This window comes from Doryrhamphus excisus, linkage group LG6 (genome assembly GCF_037039965.1).
Source record: "Doryrhamphus excisus strain RoL-2023G ecotype Guam linkage group LG6, RoL_Dexc_Guam_v1.1, whole genome shotgun sequence".
In the NCBI taxonomy this organism is placed as follows: domain Eukaryota; kingdom Metazoa; phylum Chordata; class Actinopteri; order Syngnathiformes; family Syngnathidae; genus Doryrhamphus; species Doryrhamphus excisus.
The window spans coordinates 10,987,849-11,004,775 of record NC_136362.1 but is presented as its reverse complement, the minus strand read 5'-3'; the positions used below and the strand labels follow the sequence as shown (position 1 = coordinate 11,004,775).

Sequence of the window (16,927 nt, the reverse complement as noted above, 5' to 3'; positions counted from 1 at the left end):
TTTTTTCTCTGAAATGTACAACTTTATTCTTTTAATATTGTTTTTTTTCTCATAAATGTATAACTTTTTCTCCTACACTTACAACTTTATTCTCATAAATTTACACTTTTTTTCTTGTGCCGACTTATTTTCATAATTCACAACTTTTTTCTTGTGAATTTCAACATTTTTTTGTCACTTTTCTCCTGTAATTTATGACTTTATTCTCATAAATTTAAGTTTTTTTTCTCATAAACGTACAACTTTATTCTCGTAAATTTACGCCCTTTTCCCTCATAAATTTAAGTTTTTTTCTCTGAAATGTACAACTTTATTGTACATTTTTTAATCATAAATTGCCAACAATTTTTTTTTCTTATTTTCATAATTTTTTTCTCTCATAAATTGCCTACTTTTTTCTAGTAATTTGCAACATTATTCTCAAAACCTTTTCTTTTTAAACTCAAAACTTCATTTTTTTGTGGATGTGGTCTTAATACAACTTTTGGCCTCTTTAGTTGAGAACTGTATTCTTGCATTGAAAGTACACGACAGATATTTTAAAGCGGCCGCACCTTCAGGTTGTCATTTATTTCTCTTTCAAACAGTACAAACTTTTCCACACTGCAACTACAGCAAACATCATTTACGGTTAAGGCAGGTTATCATGGCGACATGATATTGCTAAATATGATCGAACAAAGCAAAATTTAATGAAAAGGAAATAACAGAACATAAAGTTCTTGGGAATGCTCTTATAGGTCAGTAGAATACTGAATAATAAATATGGACGTCATCACGGAGAATGATTGATTTACTACAAATAAAGTTAGAACCGGTCCATAATTAACCAGGGTACGTGTATCATATAAGACGTGTGCCGGAGCTCATTTAAGCGAAGTTCGAGTGTGTTCGAAAGCACATTTAGAGCGCTAAATACGGCGTGTTGTTAAGGTCCATATTGTAGACAAGTCCGTCAAGTCTATATGACCTGTTTTGCATATTTATTTATGTATAGAAGTGCGGAGGGGTAACATGAATTTCATGAATAAGGTGGTAACATGAATATTAAGTGAGAACGAAAGAATGAAATGTCTCATTTAGGACGATGCACAGTGTTTTGGTGCATGCTGGGAGTCTACATGGAGCCAGCAGAAACCACGATTAGGTAATCAGCAACATATGACGAAGGCAGAGGAAGCCGTTGCCGAGATGTTGCCGTAAGAGTGAGATCATCTCATAGTAGTTCCACGCCGGCATCGCTTACGTTCATTCCAATGTCTAAAACAGCTAAACGGAAAGAAGTGTCGTGTGCAAGGAGTCCATTCCCCCATCTTCACTCGTAAACCACTCCGCAGTATTTATCTCCTTAATTGGTTCTGGTCTGTCATTTTTTTTTCGTTTTTGTCCGCTTTTTCAAGGAACGGAGCAGTACCCTCCACACGCCCTGCCCACGCCGCCTTGCTCCTGGCTACCCAGGTGCAGCTTCTGTCCCTGGGATTCACTCTCCCAAAGACCAGGAGTCTGGAGGATCTTCTCCACAAGCTCCTCAAAGGCACACTGGACACCGTCTTTGGTTTTTGCGCTTGCCTCTAAAAAGAAAAAAAAACGAGGGTTACCAGGAAACTATAAAAATCTATGAAAACAGTTCCCGTGACAAACATGATAATGAGATTTAAGGAAATCTTGTAATGGTAAAAAAAAAATGACATGATGAATTAACTCGATTTAGGAAGCAAGAGATATTCAAATGGACACAACGTTCTTTCCAGGCCAAGTACTAAGTCACTAAAATGGAAACTCCAAAGAAAAGTTAACCTCATTTCACAGAGAGGGCAAGATGCAAGATTAGACACGAGGAATCCGGGGGAAGCGTGCAGACACGGATTTGAAGTTGAAAAACAAGTCAAATCCTCGAGAGATGCTAATCATAACGCAAAAAAGGCCATCCAATCAAAAAAAGGCCAAAGCGGCTTTCACCTTAAATGTTTTGTCATTGATCAAATTTCCCCCCCAAAAAAGACGGTTTTATTTTGTTTTGTTTTCCATATCATCACTTAAAAAATACAATATTTTTTCTTTAATATTTAAAATCTATGCTTCAAAAATTACATTATTTTTTTCTCATAAAACTATGGGTTTATTCTTATAAAATTTCAGTGTTTTTTCTCATTAGAATGTTTTTATCTCTATATTTTGACTTTATTCTTGTAAATTTACAGCTGTTTTATACATTTCTTTTGGTGTTTTTTATATAATAATATTAATATTAATTATAAATTATAAATTAATATTAATTTATATAATAATATTTGTACTAAATTCACATAAGATAACTTTTTCCACAACCTAATTTTTCCAATATTACAACTTTATTCATTAGTCAGAAAAAAATAATTTTTCCTCATTATCTTACAATGTTGCACGGCGGCCAAGTGGTTAGCGTGCAGGCCTCACAGCTAGGAGACCCGAGTTCAATTCCGCCCTCAGGCCTCTCTGTGTGGAGTTTGCATGTTCTGGGTACTCCGGTTTCCTCCCACATTCCCAAAAACATGCTCAGTTAATTGCCGACTCATGTATCATGTATTTATTCTGCATGGTAGTCAAGCGGTTAGCGCACAGGCCTCACAGCTAGGAGACCCGAGTTCAATTCCACCCTTGGCAATATCTGTTATGCATGTTCTCTCCGGGTTTTCTACAGGTTTCCTCCCACATTCCAAAAACATGCTAGGTTAATTAGCGACTCCAAATTGTCCATAGGTATGAATGTGAGTGTGAATGGTTGTTTGTCTATATGTGCCCTGTGATTGGCTGGCCACCAGTCCAGGGTGTACCCCTCCTCTCGCCTGAATGAATGTTATAGTATGGTATAGATGTTTTGATATTTGAGCTCACAAAAGCTAAAAATACTGAAAGCTATGCTTTTCCCAAAAATCTGTTTTTTTCCCTTTTTTAGTTGGGAACTACTATTTTCCTGAAACTTACCTATGTTCCATTGCTGATTACTAAAGAATGGAAAAGAGCAGAAAGACAGGAGTCTAATCTTTCTTTTAGTAGGTCCCATCTTTATATAGCCATAGAACACAATATTCTGTGTGCCTTGACGGAGAAGTCCAAATCATCTAAAAGGCCGCCACTCACCGATAAAAAGCATTGCGTGTTTCCTTGCAAACTTCAGGCCTTCGCTCCGGTCTACTTCATGGTCTTCCTGCAAAGCGAATATAACACCATATGATGCACTTTTAATGTATACACACCTGTGTCTATATATGGAGCATAGAATCCATAACAACCATGCAAGTCGCCTATAAAGACGCGACTCACCCTATCAATCTTGTTCCCGACGAGCATTTTCACGATATCATTGCGAGTTGTGTAGGTTTCCAGTTCGTTCAGCCAGTTTTCAAGCTTGGTGAAGGTGTCTCGCTTTGTCACGTCGTATACTGCAACACCAAAAGAAATAATGGTAATGGTTTAATTTCATTTGAACATGCATCAGATTACAATTGAATGCATCACATAATCAGTTCACAGTTCCACATGTCCAAAAGGAGTAGGAAGAAGCAAAGCTTATTAAATCCTACCCCTCCATCTGGTACTTTTACAATCAGTAACTGTTACATTTGTTCACTTCCTGCTTTCCAAAATATAGTTTAAGGTTTTTTTTTTTGTTTTTTTTTATTAATGTACCTCGTACCGAAGTACCAGGTGATATGACCATCCAATGACATAATGGGTACCATAGTAAGTGTCAATATAGTGATATGTATAGCACATCATGACTGGTTCAAGACTCTTCATCCTTGTATTTAGCAAACATCAACTGCTTGTATTGTTTCTTGAATTGGCTCATCGTTGTGCATTGTTTGAGGGTCGTACTCAATCCATTCCATAGTTTGATTCCACATACTGAAATGCTATGGCTTTTTAACGTAGTCCTAGCATATAAGTGTTTTATTTAAATGTAGTTCTTCCCTGAGATCATATTTCTCCTCTCTTGTAGAGAAGTATTGGATGACATTTTTAGCTAATTGGTTATTTTTAGCCTTATGCATTATTTTAGCAGTTTGAAAATTAACTATATCAGCAAGTTGAAGTATTTGTGATTTTAGAAATAAGGAAAAATATTGCATAGACAGTGACACTGCAAATCATCATGTCTCCTATAGGAGATTATTGTAATTATTTTATTAAAGCAGAACAAGACAATGAGAAGTCCAACAACGGTAATAAAAAAGTGTGATTTGTATAAAACAAAAGTACATTATGTGTTTGGGTAAGAGTGAGTATATAAGTAACATTTCTTACCAAGTATGACACCCTGTGCGCCACGGTAGTAACTGGGTGTTAGTGTCCGAAACCTTTCCTGACCGGCTGTGTCCTGGGGGAAAAACATGCAAGATGAGAAAGTAATGGTAATGGTTTTATTTCATTTGAACATGCATCAGATTACAATTGAATGCATCACATAATCAGTTCACAGTTCCACATGTCCAAAAGGAGTAGGAAGAAGCAAAGCTTATTAAATCCTACCCCTCCATCTGGTACTTTTACAATCAGTAACTGTTACATTTGTTCACTTCCTGCTTTCCATAAGACAGTTTAAGTTTTTTTTGTTTTTTTTAATAATGTACCTTGTACCGAAGTACGAGGTGATATGACCATATAGTGCCCATCAATATAGTGATATATATAGCACATCATAACTGGTTCAAGACTCTTCATCCTTGTATTTAGCAAACATCAACTGCTTGTATTGTTTCTTGAATTGGCTCATCGTTGTGCATTGTTTGAGGGTCTTACTCAATCCATTCTATGGTTTGATTCCACATACTGAAATGCTATGGCTTTATATTGTACTTTATAGTATGGCTATATAGTAATCTAATAATCTTGAATCTGGTCGTTTTCAAGAAAAACGTTCAACCTCAGGTACAAAAACAATGCAATACTAAAGCACAAAGCTGTGAAATGTCGCCATCTAGTGGACAGACGTTACACTGCATAGTGTTTTTCCTGATACCACTTCTGGATAAACAAATGACAATAAGGTGGTGATCTGTCTTACCCATATGGCGAGTTTTGCTTTGTTTCCATCTATAGATAGAGTCTTCACCTTGAAATCCACACCTTACCCAAAGAGAAATATGGAACACATTTAGACGATTTTTTTTTAAGTTATACAGTCTTTAACTTGTATATGTGCGTGTGTGTAAAGTAAACCTATTGTCGCTGACTGTTCTGGATCAAATGTATCCTCTGTGAATCTCAGGAGAAGACTGTTAATAAAATAAATTGTGAGAAAACAGCTTTCGTGAGATGACGTCATACACCTTTAGCTTCTTATTGTAACAGGAGACCTTCAAAACATTGGCAGACTTTAAAAAAATGGAGGGGGGGCATCCGCTAAAAACCGTAGAAAAATAAATAGGAATTAAAAATAATATATTGGCAACCATATTTGATTAATATGAACTGGAAAAGAAAAAAAAGTCAATGTTTGTCGAAACAGCTGCTGCGCAAAACAGCGCTAATAAAACTTTACTCGAGTGTTAACAGACTTAACATGCTAAAGCTAGCAGACACGCTAGCTAGCTCAAGACACAACAACAAACCTGGACTTCCCCACTCCGCTTTCGCCTATTATCAACAGTTTCAGAGTCGTCAGCACGTCGTCATCCATATTCCGATGTGATGTTCGTTTGTCAACTTGTCTTAAAACACAATTTATGCTGTTCTTTTTACAACAACAGACGCCTGGTGACTCCCGTCCGTAGCCGTGACAGCTCTGCGCACTGACCGCTCTGCGCAACTTCCGCCACCTATGACGTCACAAATAATCTTTGAACGCACACGTATATTATTGCTTTTCACCAGAATTCGAAATACACAGACAGACCAAGGTTTTGCCCAATACCGCAGTATGTCAGTGACAACTCAGCAAAATTACCTTTTTTGTGCCTGATGGGCATTTGCTTATTCAATTGTAGCAAATAAACCACAAATGTTATCGTAAAATATATATAACTATCACACTACCACCACCACCACATTTTACTGTTGTTTTCTGGCAAAATTGAGATGAACCTTAATGTTTTTTGTTCATCAGTGGTCATTGGTCTTGGAACTCTGCCGTTCAGGCTGTTTTTGCCTCGTGTCTTTCTTATGGTGGAGTCACGAACACTGACCTTAACTGAGGCAAGCGAGGCCTCCAGTTCTTTCGATGTTGTTGTGGGGTCTTTTGTGACCTCTTGGATGAGTCGTCGCTGCGCTCTTGGGGTCATTTTGGTTGGCCAGCCACTCCCATGGGAAGGTTCACCACTGTTCCATGTTTTTGCCATTTGTGGTTGATGGCTCTCACTGTGGTTTGCTGGAGTCCCTATGCTTTAGAAATGTTTTTATAACATTGTTCCACACATATAGATCTATTTTTTTTAGCTCTGGGAATTTTTCTCCTTTAATAAAAAGTGTCATTTAAAAACTGTATTTTGTGATATCTTTAATATATTAATATGAGCTTGGGGTTGATGAGGGTAACATGCTAATGTTAGCATGTTTACACTTAACATGATAAAACTAAGTGTTTTTATGAGTTCTGTTAATGAAAATGGCTAAAGTACACCTATGTTAACATTTGCCCACAACAACTAGCATGATAACGCTAAGTATATTCTCATAAAAATGGTTTTTAAAAATGCTATGCTAATGTTAGCATGCTAGCACCAACACCTAACACAATAGCGCTTCATGTTTATGGTTTTCAAGTTTTTACTCATGAAAACTCATGAAAAATGTTACCACGCTAATTTTATACAATAAAAAATACAAATAAAAAACTATTTATTGCCTCTACATATAATTCTATTTCTTTAACAGTTCAATCAAAAAGCAAAATGTATATTTTCAATGCACACAAGACACTTTAATGTACATCTATTTACAATTCTCCCATTACATTCCACTCTTATATACAGCTACAGATGGGTAAAAAGGCCAAAAGACAATTGATGGGTGAATGGGGGTAGAGTGGGGAGGTATTCTAAAAAAAAAAATTTTTTTTAAAAGCTAAAAGTGGGCACAGCAATAATCATAATAAACAAAACCTTCCCTCATTCCTGCAGTACATTTGGAGCTATGCGTAAGTACTAGGTAGAAATACCAATACCATGTACATGTGGCCCTGGAGGTTCCTTATGAGTTCCATTCAACAGAAATGTTGAATGGGCCTGCCTGTTTCTTATATTGGTATGGTATGGGAAGGGAATAAATTGTATATTAGTAAATATAAAATATGTGTGTTGGCTATACTAATTACAGTATGTATGTGAGGTGCACATGTGGTGGACAACACACATTGTGACAACATTTTGCCCAAATACGTCAAAAAAACATAAAAGACACACATTGGACATACAAAGTGTGCTTGAAAATCAGCGCATCAAACGCATATTATTATTATTTTTTTTTTGCATCTAGAGCGGCTCACACAATATATTCTTCTTCAGTACACTGCGCTGTAACTAACTCTTAAGTCAGTTTCACGGACCAAAAGATAGGGAGCGCCTATGTATTACGTAACCAGAATGCCAGGACCACCGGTACACAGCAGCAGTTTCTGACACACAGCAAAAAAAAAGCTGTGATGAAATGACACTTAAAAAAAAAAAAATTACTGGGAAAACAAATTGTATATGCAGTACATTCCCCAAAAAGGCAACCTTACTTTTAAAAAAAAAAAAAAAAAAAAAAAAGTAACTACAGTTCATGAGGACAACAGACAACTATGAGTAGTGGATTGGGATCAGCTTGACGTTGACATTAAACCCACATGCAGCTGAATAGAAAGTTAATTATAGCAGCTGCTTTTTCTGGTTGTGGTGCATATTTACATTCACATGCGAGGACTTCCTCCTGAGCAAACGTTCACAAGATGTAGGTACTTGTGCCAGCATTAATCGATGATTTCAGCCATAATTCACGATGGGAAAAAGCCTTTCAGTACACAAGCGCTGTTGTGGGGATAATGTCAAGTCTGACAACCACGCTAAAATGTTCTAATGCACTGGTTCAGAGGTTTTTATACAAGCCCTGAGTCTCTTTGAAAATAATACGACTAAAAACAGACACCTTGTTTGTTTTTTTTTTCAACTGTGTGTTGCCTTGTCTTTCATCTGGTCTCTAAGGTCTTTCCCTCCAAGACCAGCTGGATCTCTTTGGCATCCAGTGTCTCGTACGAGAGAAGCGCATCGGCGAGGTTCTTGTGCTCTTTGGCGTGAGACTTCAGCAGGGCTCTTGCTCGCTCGTAAGACTCCTGAGGAAGACAAAAGGCAATTTAGGCAAAATGTAGCAGGACATTGTCAAAACTGATGTTTGAAGCACAGACCCTTAATAACACCCTGACTTCCTGCTCCACGGCGGCTTGGGTTTCTGGGCTCTGCTCCGTCATATCAGTGTAGGTCATCACACCCAACTGCGGTCAAATGCGAAAAAAATGAAACACTACCGCAAATATGAAGATCAGCTTTTTCACAAGGTCACCTTTTCGCACATTCCAAACCGAGTCACCATCATCTTAGCGATCTTGGTGGCGCTGTCAAAGTCGCTCGATGCTCCTAGAGAACACCGCCAATTCAGATGCAATCTTCACGGTCGAGCAAATGCATCATTATTGCATTTTATGCGATGGGTTTCATTTCATCTTCTGACCTGTCGTGATGTACTCGTTGCCGAATATGATCTCCTCCGCAACACGCCCGCCCATGCTGACGTCCATCTGAGCCAGCAGCTGAGCGCGCGTCTCGCTCCAGCGATCATTCTCCGGCAGCATGGACACCTGATGAGATGTTGTATAGCTCAATGAAGAATATTCATTCATTCATTTTCTACCGCTTTTCCTCACGAGGGTCGCAGGGGTTCTGGAGCCTATCCCAGCTGTCTTCAGCCAATCACAGGGCACATATAGACAAACAACCATTCACACTCACATTCATACCTATGGACAATTTGGAGTCGCCAATTAATCTAGCATGTTTTTGGAATGTGGGAGGAAACCGGAGTACCCGGAGAAAACCCACGCATGCACGGGGAGAACATGCAAACTCCATACAGAGATGGCCAAGGATGGAATTGAACTTGGGTCTCCTTGCTGTGAAGCCTGCACGCTAACCACTGAGTCACTGTGCAGCCGACTTACAACTTATTTTCATTCGTTCATTCACTCATTTTCTACCGCTTATCCTCAAAAGGGTTGCAGGGGGTGCTGGAGCCTATCCCAGCTGTCTTTGGGCGAGAGGCGTGGTACACCCTGGACTGGTGGCCAGCCAATCACAGGGCACATATAGACAAACAACCATTCACACTCACATTCATACCTATGGACAATTTGGAGTCGCCAATTAACCTAGCATGTTTTTGGAATGTATGGGGCGAACATGCAAACTCCACACAGAGATGGCCGAGGGTGGAATTGAACCCTGGTCTCCTAGCTGTGAGGTCTGCGCGCTAACCACTCGACCACCATGCAGCCCTTCAATGAAGAATATGGGAATTAAAATATAGAAGGTAAACTTGCATGTCCCAGACTCGGCCCCCGTGGCATGATAGTGGCCTTGTTGATAGGCATGGCGTCTTTGGTGTAATAAGCCACGATGGCGTGGCCCGATTCGTGGTATGCCGTGATGATCTTGTTCTTCTTGTCAATTTCAGCACTCCGCCTCTCTGGGCCTTAAAGGCAAAAAACAAACTTGGCACATTATCTCATATAGTAAGATGCTATTAATAAAATATGTGAAATTGGTCTCACCCATGAGGATTTTGTCTTTGGCAAACTCCAGCTCCTTCATGGTGACCATGTCTTTGCCATCTACTGCTGCCTTCAGGGCAGCCTGGTTCACCAGATTCTCCAGATCTGCCCCAGAGAAGCCCACCGTTCCCCGTGCAATAATCTTGGCTTCAATGGCTGCGAAAGAAGTAATCATGATTGGAATCGGCGTTGCAAATGTAAGTCAGTGCTTCTGATTGGCCAGCAGAGAAGGCTTTGCAGGCCCTGATCAATTCAAATCAACTTTATTTGTAGACATGCAACACAAAGTGCTTTACAGAATTAAAAACAATTACCACAATTAAAACATTTTTTTTTTTTTTACACGTTTGTGTCATTATGCGTCACTGATAAAGTTTTGTCTTCAAGCATTAAAACTCCACACTCGGTTGGGCGGACCTTGAAGGCATCACAATTGTGTGCTGTGACTGTCTAAATCGCGACTCCGATACCCTCAAGAAGATATAACCATGTAATCAAGGCAACCAATCGTCCTCTACAATGTAGACCCTTTGTTATTTATTATTAATTCATTCATTTTCTACTGCTTTTTCCTCACGAGGGTCGCGGGGAGTGCTGGAGCCTATCCCAGCTGTCTTTGGGCGAGAGGCGGGGTACACCCTGGACTGGTGGCCAGCCAATCACAGGGCACATATAGACAAACAACCATTCACACTCACATTCGTACCTATGGACAATTTGGAGTCGCTAATTAACCTAGCATGTTTTTGGAATGTGGGAGGAAACCGGAGTACCCGGAGAAAACCCACGCATGCACGGGGGAGAACATGCAAACTCCACACAGAGGTGGCCGAGGGTGGAATTGAACCCTGGTCTCCTAGCTGTGAGGTCTGCACGCTAACCACTCGGCAATTTGTACTTTTTATTATTATTTATGTTTGTGTTATTATTGTTTGTATGGCAAAAACCATTAAAAACCTTATATATTGTGTTATTCCTACTATAATTTTATATTACAAAGAGTGCAGTCATAACGGTCATAACGCCGGACTGGAGAGCTGAGACGCTCGGATCCGGAGGGCTGTCATAATACTTCAGATTTAGACATGGCTGACCGGGTCTATGCACAGGTCTATGCACAGGGGGAAAATGACCAAAATGAACGGATCTTTTTACTGAATGAAATTCACTGAAATGAACAGTTTTGCCCACCACTACTATTTATTCTTTATTTATACTTCTATATTTTGTACTGTCATACTGTCTTGAAAATGAAGCTGCTGCAATTTCAGTCTACTATATGTAAAATGACAATAAAGGGCATTCTGATTCTGACGATATCATTCACTCGTGGCGAGTCCCACATAGCCATGGGTCAAAAAAAAAAATCGGGACATTTTTACTATTATGTATCAATTAATCGCGTTTTACTGCCATTCGCTCGTGGTACCGCAAATGTACTGGATCTACTGTAAGCTACATAAAATTGTGAGCTATATTTGCTGATGATTATTTCACACCTGGGTCCACCTTAATCTTCTTCAGGTACCAGTTGAGGATTTCTGTGCGTCCCTTTACGTCTGGCTTGGGGACGGTCACCTGCATGTCAAATCGTCCTGGGCGGATCAGGGCGCTGAATGAAATAAGAAGTTAGCTTAGAAGCTGTGCAAGAGTGGTTGATGATTTAGTTCATTAAAGCAGAGCCGGTCTGCTCTTTATGGTTTTTTTGTTATGTACTGAATGTAAACATACTTATCTAAAGCCTCTGGGAAGTTAGTGGCTCCAATAATGATGACCCCTTCATTTGTTTTGAACCTATTACATAAAAGGGAAATGATTATTATTATTATTTATAGCAAATATATGCAAATGTGAAGTACAATACCCGTCCATCTCAGCAAGCAGTTGATTGATGGTCTGTCTGGAATAGGGATGCATGGGGGACTCGATCCTTTTCCCACCCACGCTGTCCAGTTCATCGATGAAGATCACACAAGGAGCATTAGCCTTAGCTTCCCCTGGAACAAAACGACAACAATCACAACGGAGTAATATTTTAAAGAAGCATCTTGGGGGAACGTTGGAAGCAGACATACTAAAAAGGTTCCTGATGCGGCTGGCTCCGACTCCGACAAACATCTCATCAAACTCCGAGCCGGATGCGTAGTAAAACGGGACGTCGGCTTCTCCTGCCACCGCTCTGGCCAACAGGGTCTTACCGGTCCCTGGAGGGCCCACCAGAAGCACACCTAGACCAATGATCAAACATATAGTCACCATTCTAAAAAGTCAATGGAAACAGGATGAGCAAAAGACCCAACCTTTCGGCAGTTTCCCTCCGAGGGCCGTGAACTTCTGGGGGTTTTTCAGGAACTCCACCACATCCTGAAGCTCATTCTTTGCTTCCTCCACGCCCTTGACGTGCTCAAATGTCACATTTTTCAAGTGGACGGGATCCACGGAGGAGTCCAGGCCTGTTGTGGTTCGGAACCGCACTGTCAAAAATGGTAAGATTAAAGTTCGAAATCACTCCGCATGATATGTTGTGACAGAACAGTACGGTACATGTAGGACTAGCTTAAGTTAACATTTATTATGGGTACGTGGGTTTAAAAGACATGAGAAGTCTTTACCCCAGGGGTCTCAAACCTGCAGCCCGCGGGCCAAATGTGGCCCGCAGGACACTAGTTTGAGGCCCCCGCCTTGATATGAAAGTTTAATGTTAGTGCGGCCCGCGCAAGTTTGATATGGATGCTGTATGGTATCATGTACCAAGAAAAAATGATTACGTTTGATTAATGTTCATGTTAAAGGTTAAGTAACTGTTCATAGTTATCCTCCCTATCCGTGTGGAAGTGGTAGTTTTTGGCTATTTAAGTTTAAAGGAAATAACTTGAAGGCTACTGTTAGGTCGCTCGCTCTCTAGTTTGCGAGTTAGCATGTGTCTCAAGACCCTGCAGTTGCACAATATGTTGTAAATAAAAAAAGTATAAATGTGACTATAGTCGTGTTTTGTCATGTCTACAGGGCTCTAATAATGCTTTGTTCATTTTAATCTGAAAAAAATAATTTGTCTACCCACCAACTATATGTGGTTTCTTAAGTTTTTATTATTTGCCGTTTTATTTTTATTATTATTATATTTATTTATTTATTACTGATTGATTGATTTTCTTTATTCTTGATTTATTTTTCATCTTGTTTTGTGTAGAGAAATCAAAAGTAAGATATTTGAGAACAGTGGAATGTTTTGGAATGTTTGAGATTTTCTTGTAGAAAATCGGAACCAAAGCAAAGTTTATTCATTTTTCTGTTTTAAATAAATGCATTTTTTGTTTTTTTTTTTGGAAAACCTGATGCGGCCCAGTCTCACCCAGACCCTAGCTCCAGTGGTCCAAGTAAATTGAGTTTGAGACCCCTGCTTTACCCGATAAGAAGGGTGTCTTAGAGATGCCGTAGAGCCCCACAAGTAGCAACACCAGCAGAATGAGACGATTCCTTCTCTGGGAGTCTGCACAGTTGCATGCAAAAAGAGGTCAGCGTCAATGACGATTTCTGCCTGCCTGTAAAGGAAGCGAACGCATCGGCTGCGGCTTGCCTTGCGTTCGTTGCGTCAGAGTCTGGGCTTTAAGAAAACCCTCAGCGAAGCCTCTGTTAAAAGCATCATGCAGCCCATCGGGGATGCTCCCGCTTTTCGTTCGAGTGTCAAGACCTTCCATATCCATGCCCTTGTCACGTGCCAGAAAGCCCTATGAAAAGAGAGGAATCACACAGCCCAAATACATATTCACATTAACTGGATCTTCATGGGAATTTATGGTATAGGGCAACAAATATTATTCCCAAAGTCACTCACACTGAAGGACATGTTACCTTCATGAAAGATGGAGTAAAACCTTCATATTCTGCCGGGCGCTCGTAGGCCGACTGCTGTCTTTTGGTTCTGCTCCTCAAGGTTTTAAAACCTCTGCGCTGGATCCACACTATAGAAGTAATACATGCATAAAGTACGTTAAGACGTTTCTTGACATGTACTAAACCAGGGGTGTCCAAAGTGTGGCCAGCAGCACTTTCTAAAAATATTTAAACAAGAAAACACCCCCCTCAAAAAACAGTTGTAATCTAACAAGAAATTTTTTTGTTAAATATAATATTAGGAAAAAACAATAGCATAAAGTGGTAATATTAAAGAAAAAAACACATTTTTTAAATCAAGTCCTGACACACACAAAACAACAAATAAAGAGATTGTGGAAGAAGAATAAAGTCAAAATTATAAGAAAATTTACAAGAAAAAAGTTGAAATGGTAGCTGTATTAATAGTTGGAGAAAAAAAACAGCACACATTGAAAAAAAATCCTTCAATTTTAAGAGAATAAAGTAAAAACATTAAGAAATAAAAGTTGGATTCTAATGACGAAAAAAAATGCAATTGTTTCTGCTATTTGATATATACACATATATATTAATAATATATATGTATATATATATTAATAACAAAACTTAGTGCCATTTTAGTAGCATAGAGTTGAAATAGTAAAGAAAAAATAGATTATTATATAGATTTATTATAAATATATATTTATATATTTAATTTAATTTTACAAAAACAAAACAAAAAGCTGTAATTTATGGAAATATAGGTTGAGGTTTAGGGATTAAAAAAAAATGAAAAAGTATGAAGATTATTTAAGAAGAAAGCTTTAAAAAAGCCAACACAAACAGGAAAGACAGAGCAAAAGAACACGCTTTTTCACCTGCATCAGCAATATTTTTCTCCAAATCGACATCTTAGCATATCTAAAATATCAAAAGGCGCCCTTTCATCCTTTTATTTTGCAGTAAAAGGTTTGAAAACGCATCCCACAGATTTCTGTTCATCTCAGAAAAAAAATGTCATGTGATGTAACGTAACATGAGCTCATTTCAGTCACCTGAACAGTGGTGCAGCTCCGTGCAGATAGAACGAAGAGGAGACGGGTTCTGCCTGGAAAAAACGGGGGCTGACACTTGACTGGAGAAGCCTGGCAACAGAGTGGGTGCTTGTTACAAAGACGGTCAACGTTAAAACAATGTTTTTTTAACAATAAAACTAAAATAGTACGAGAAAAGGGGTGTGGTGGACTGCACTCAAATAGAATTGTACTTGGAAAACTATGTTTGCCCTTTCCTGTTTTTTTTTCTTTTTTGCCATTCTCTTGCATCAGGACCATTTATGCAATTTAGACCCACCACAGACAAGATTTCGCTCACCATGCTTGTTTAGGAAAAAGGAGTGTGTGGAAAGGTGGGACGTTCTCCAGATCGTCTGACTACCAGTCGCTATCGGGGGTGGTGGTTCTTGTGAATTCAAACGTGGTAACAGGTTCGACTCTAGCTCCTTCAGCTGATGGACACCCAAGTCTGACAGGCCCAGCTCCCGTAGATTCCACAGGAGCTGTACGTGTTTTTTTAATGACAAATTAGCAGAAATAAATGAGATGATGATGCAGATACAGAATCAGAATAATTACCTCTGGGTTATGTAGCTCCGACTGAGAGGCGTGCTCGCTGGGTAGTCTTGATTTGCTGATGGTACTGCTGCTTCCAACAGAGTTCTTCAGAGTATGGAGCACATTAAGGAGGTGACTCAGGGGAACTGTCACCTGCAATGTAAAGGGTGAGTACCATTTTGTCACCATTCAAGACAACACGTATATGGCTACGGTTATGTTTGACGTCATACATTTATTGTAATACTGTTTGTACTTATCATTAAATAAGATTAACAAAAATAATTGAAATATAAGGGTTCCTTATTAGCTAACAGTCAGTTGTCAAATGTGCTCACGCAATGTTAGCCGGCTGTCAGCTAACGACACGCAAGCCCGTCACGTCTCTTTTAGAAACACTGACGCCAAAATACCAGAAAATTCTCACCTAGCCCTAGTGCTCTTTGGCATGCAGGTATATACGAGGTTTGATGAATTTAAAAAAAGAACTCCAAATACTCCAATGAGTACAAAAGCAAATGTGAAGGTTAGCTAGCTAGCTAGCTAGCTATGATGTAAGGGTTATACTAGTGACAAATACGACAGCGGTAGCATTAGCTTGACAAAACAATCAAATGTTATATATATTCTTACCTGTGGTTGAATGTTCGTTGAGAGAGAAAGCATTTTTAAGCTTACAGGGACAGTAAATACATACAAATTGTCTAAATTTATAGACGTAATGGTCGTGACTGTCTCTTTAACTTTCTTTTACCTCCCCGACAGGATTGACCGGCGACCGGGCATATAACTTGATAAAATGCATTACCGCCACCTATCGGACTGGAGTGGTACACACTAGTAGTTTCGCAGGGAAAAAAACTGTCTCGCTAAGACAATTGTATGTATTAAAGCACTATGAACATTAACGTGTTTTATTATTTATTATTATATTTTTGTATATTTTCTAATAAAGTCAATCCTATACGAGAATAAAGTCGTACACAAAATCACACATTTACGTACAAGAAAAAATGAAAACATTAATTTGAAAAAAATAATACTACAACAATAAAATCACACATGTATGAGAATGAAGTCATGATATTCCAAAAATATTCATACATTTACAAGAATTAAGTCCTAATATTAGGAGAATAAAATTGTACGTTTACAAAAAAAAAGTTGGAAATTTAGGAGAATAAAGTAAAAAAAAAAAAAAAGTTGGACATTTATGAAAATAATCTTGTAAATTTATGAGGAAAAAAGTCCTAAATTTACAAGAAAAATGTCGTGCATTTGCAAAAAAGATCATGGATTTACGAAAATAAAATTTTTAAGAGAAAAAAGTCAGAAATGTAACTAAAAAAGTTGTAATATTACAAGAATAAAGTTGTACATTTATGAGAATAATGTTGTAATATAAATTTTTGGAGAAATATACATTGAAAGTCTAATATTACAATAAAGTAGTAAATTTACAAGAATGGAGTCATTAATTAAAAAAAAGCTGTACATTTACAAAAAAGTTATGAATTCATTTGAAAATAATAAAATAATACATTTACAAGAATGAAAAGAATTTGTAAATTTACGAGAATAAAGTTGTAATATTGAACACAAGAATACGGTTGTAAATTTACAAGAATGTCATTATTATTATTTATTATCCAAATAAAGTCATACATTTTTGGCC

The 16,927-nt window shown here is 38.4% G+C and overlaps 2 protein-coding genes across 2 annotated transcripts; both read right to left on the bottom strand.

Moving 5' to 3' along the window:
* Positions 1-537: 537 nt before the first annotated feature.
* On the bottom strand, positions 538-5,791 carry LOC131125424 (ras-related protein Rab-18-like). Its single transcript, XM_058066986.2, has 7 exons — positions 5,595-5,791; positions 5,203-5,258; positions 5,048-5,109; positions 4,288-4,360; positions 3,304-3,422; positions 3,121-3,187; positions 538-1,571 (listed from the first exon to the last, which is right to left on the bottom strand). The coding sequence occupies exons 1-7, from the start codon at positions 5,660-5,662 to the stop codon at positions 1,396-1,398; spliced, it is 621 nt and encodes a 206-aa protein (XP_057922969.1). The 5' UTR covers positions 5,663-5,791; the 3' UTR covers positions 538-1,395.
* A 1,028-nt stretch (positions 5,792-6,819) lies between these two features.
* Positions 6,820-16,039, bottom strand: LOC131125412 (ATP-dependent zinc metalloprotease YME1L1). The gene is made up of 18 exons (XM_058066952.2): positions 15,886-16,039; positions 15,274-15,405; positions 15,014-15,197; positions 14,695-14,784; positions 13,634-13,743; positions 13,359-13,509; positions 13,188-13,271; positions 12,082-12,255; positions 11,857-12,009; positions 11,646-11,778; positions 11,513-11,575; positions 11,281-11,393; positions 9,782-9,937; positions 9,551-9,702; positions 8,686-8,812; positions 8,518-8,591; positions 8,363-8,449; positions 6,820-8,290 (listed from the first exon to the last, which is right to left on the bottom strand). Exons 1-18 carry the CDS (start codon positions 15,916-15,918, stop codon positions 8,147-8,149), a joined length of 2,160 nt encoding a protein of 719 aa, XP_057922935.2. The 5' UTR covers positions 15,919-16,039; the 3' UTR covers positions 6,820-8,146.
* Between the last annotated feature and the right edge of the window lie 888 nt (positions 16,040-16,927).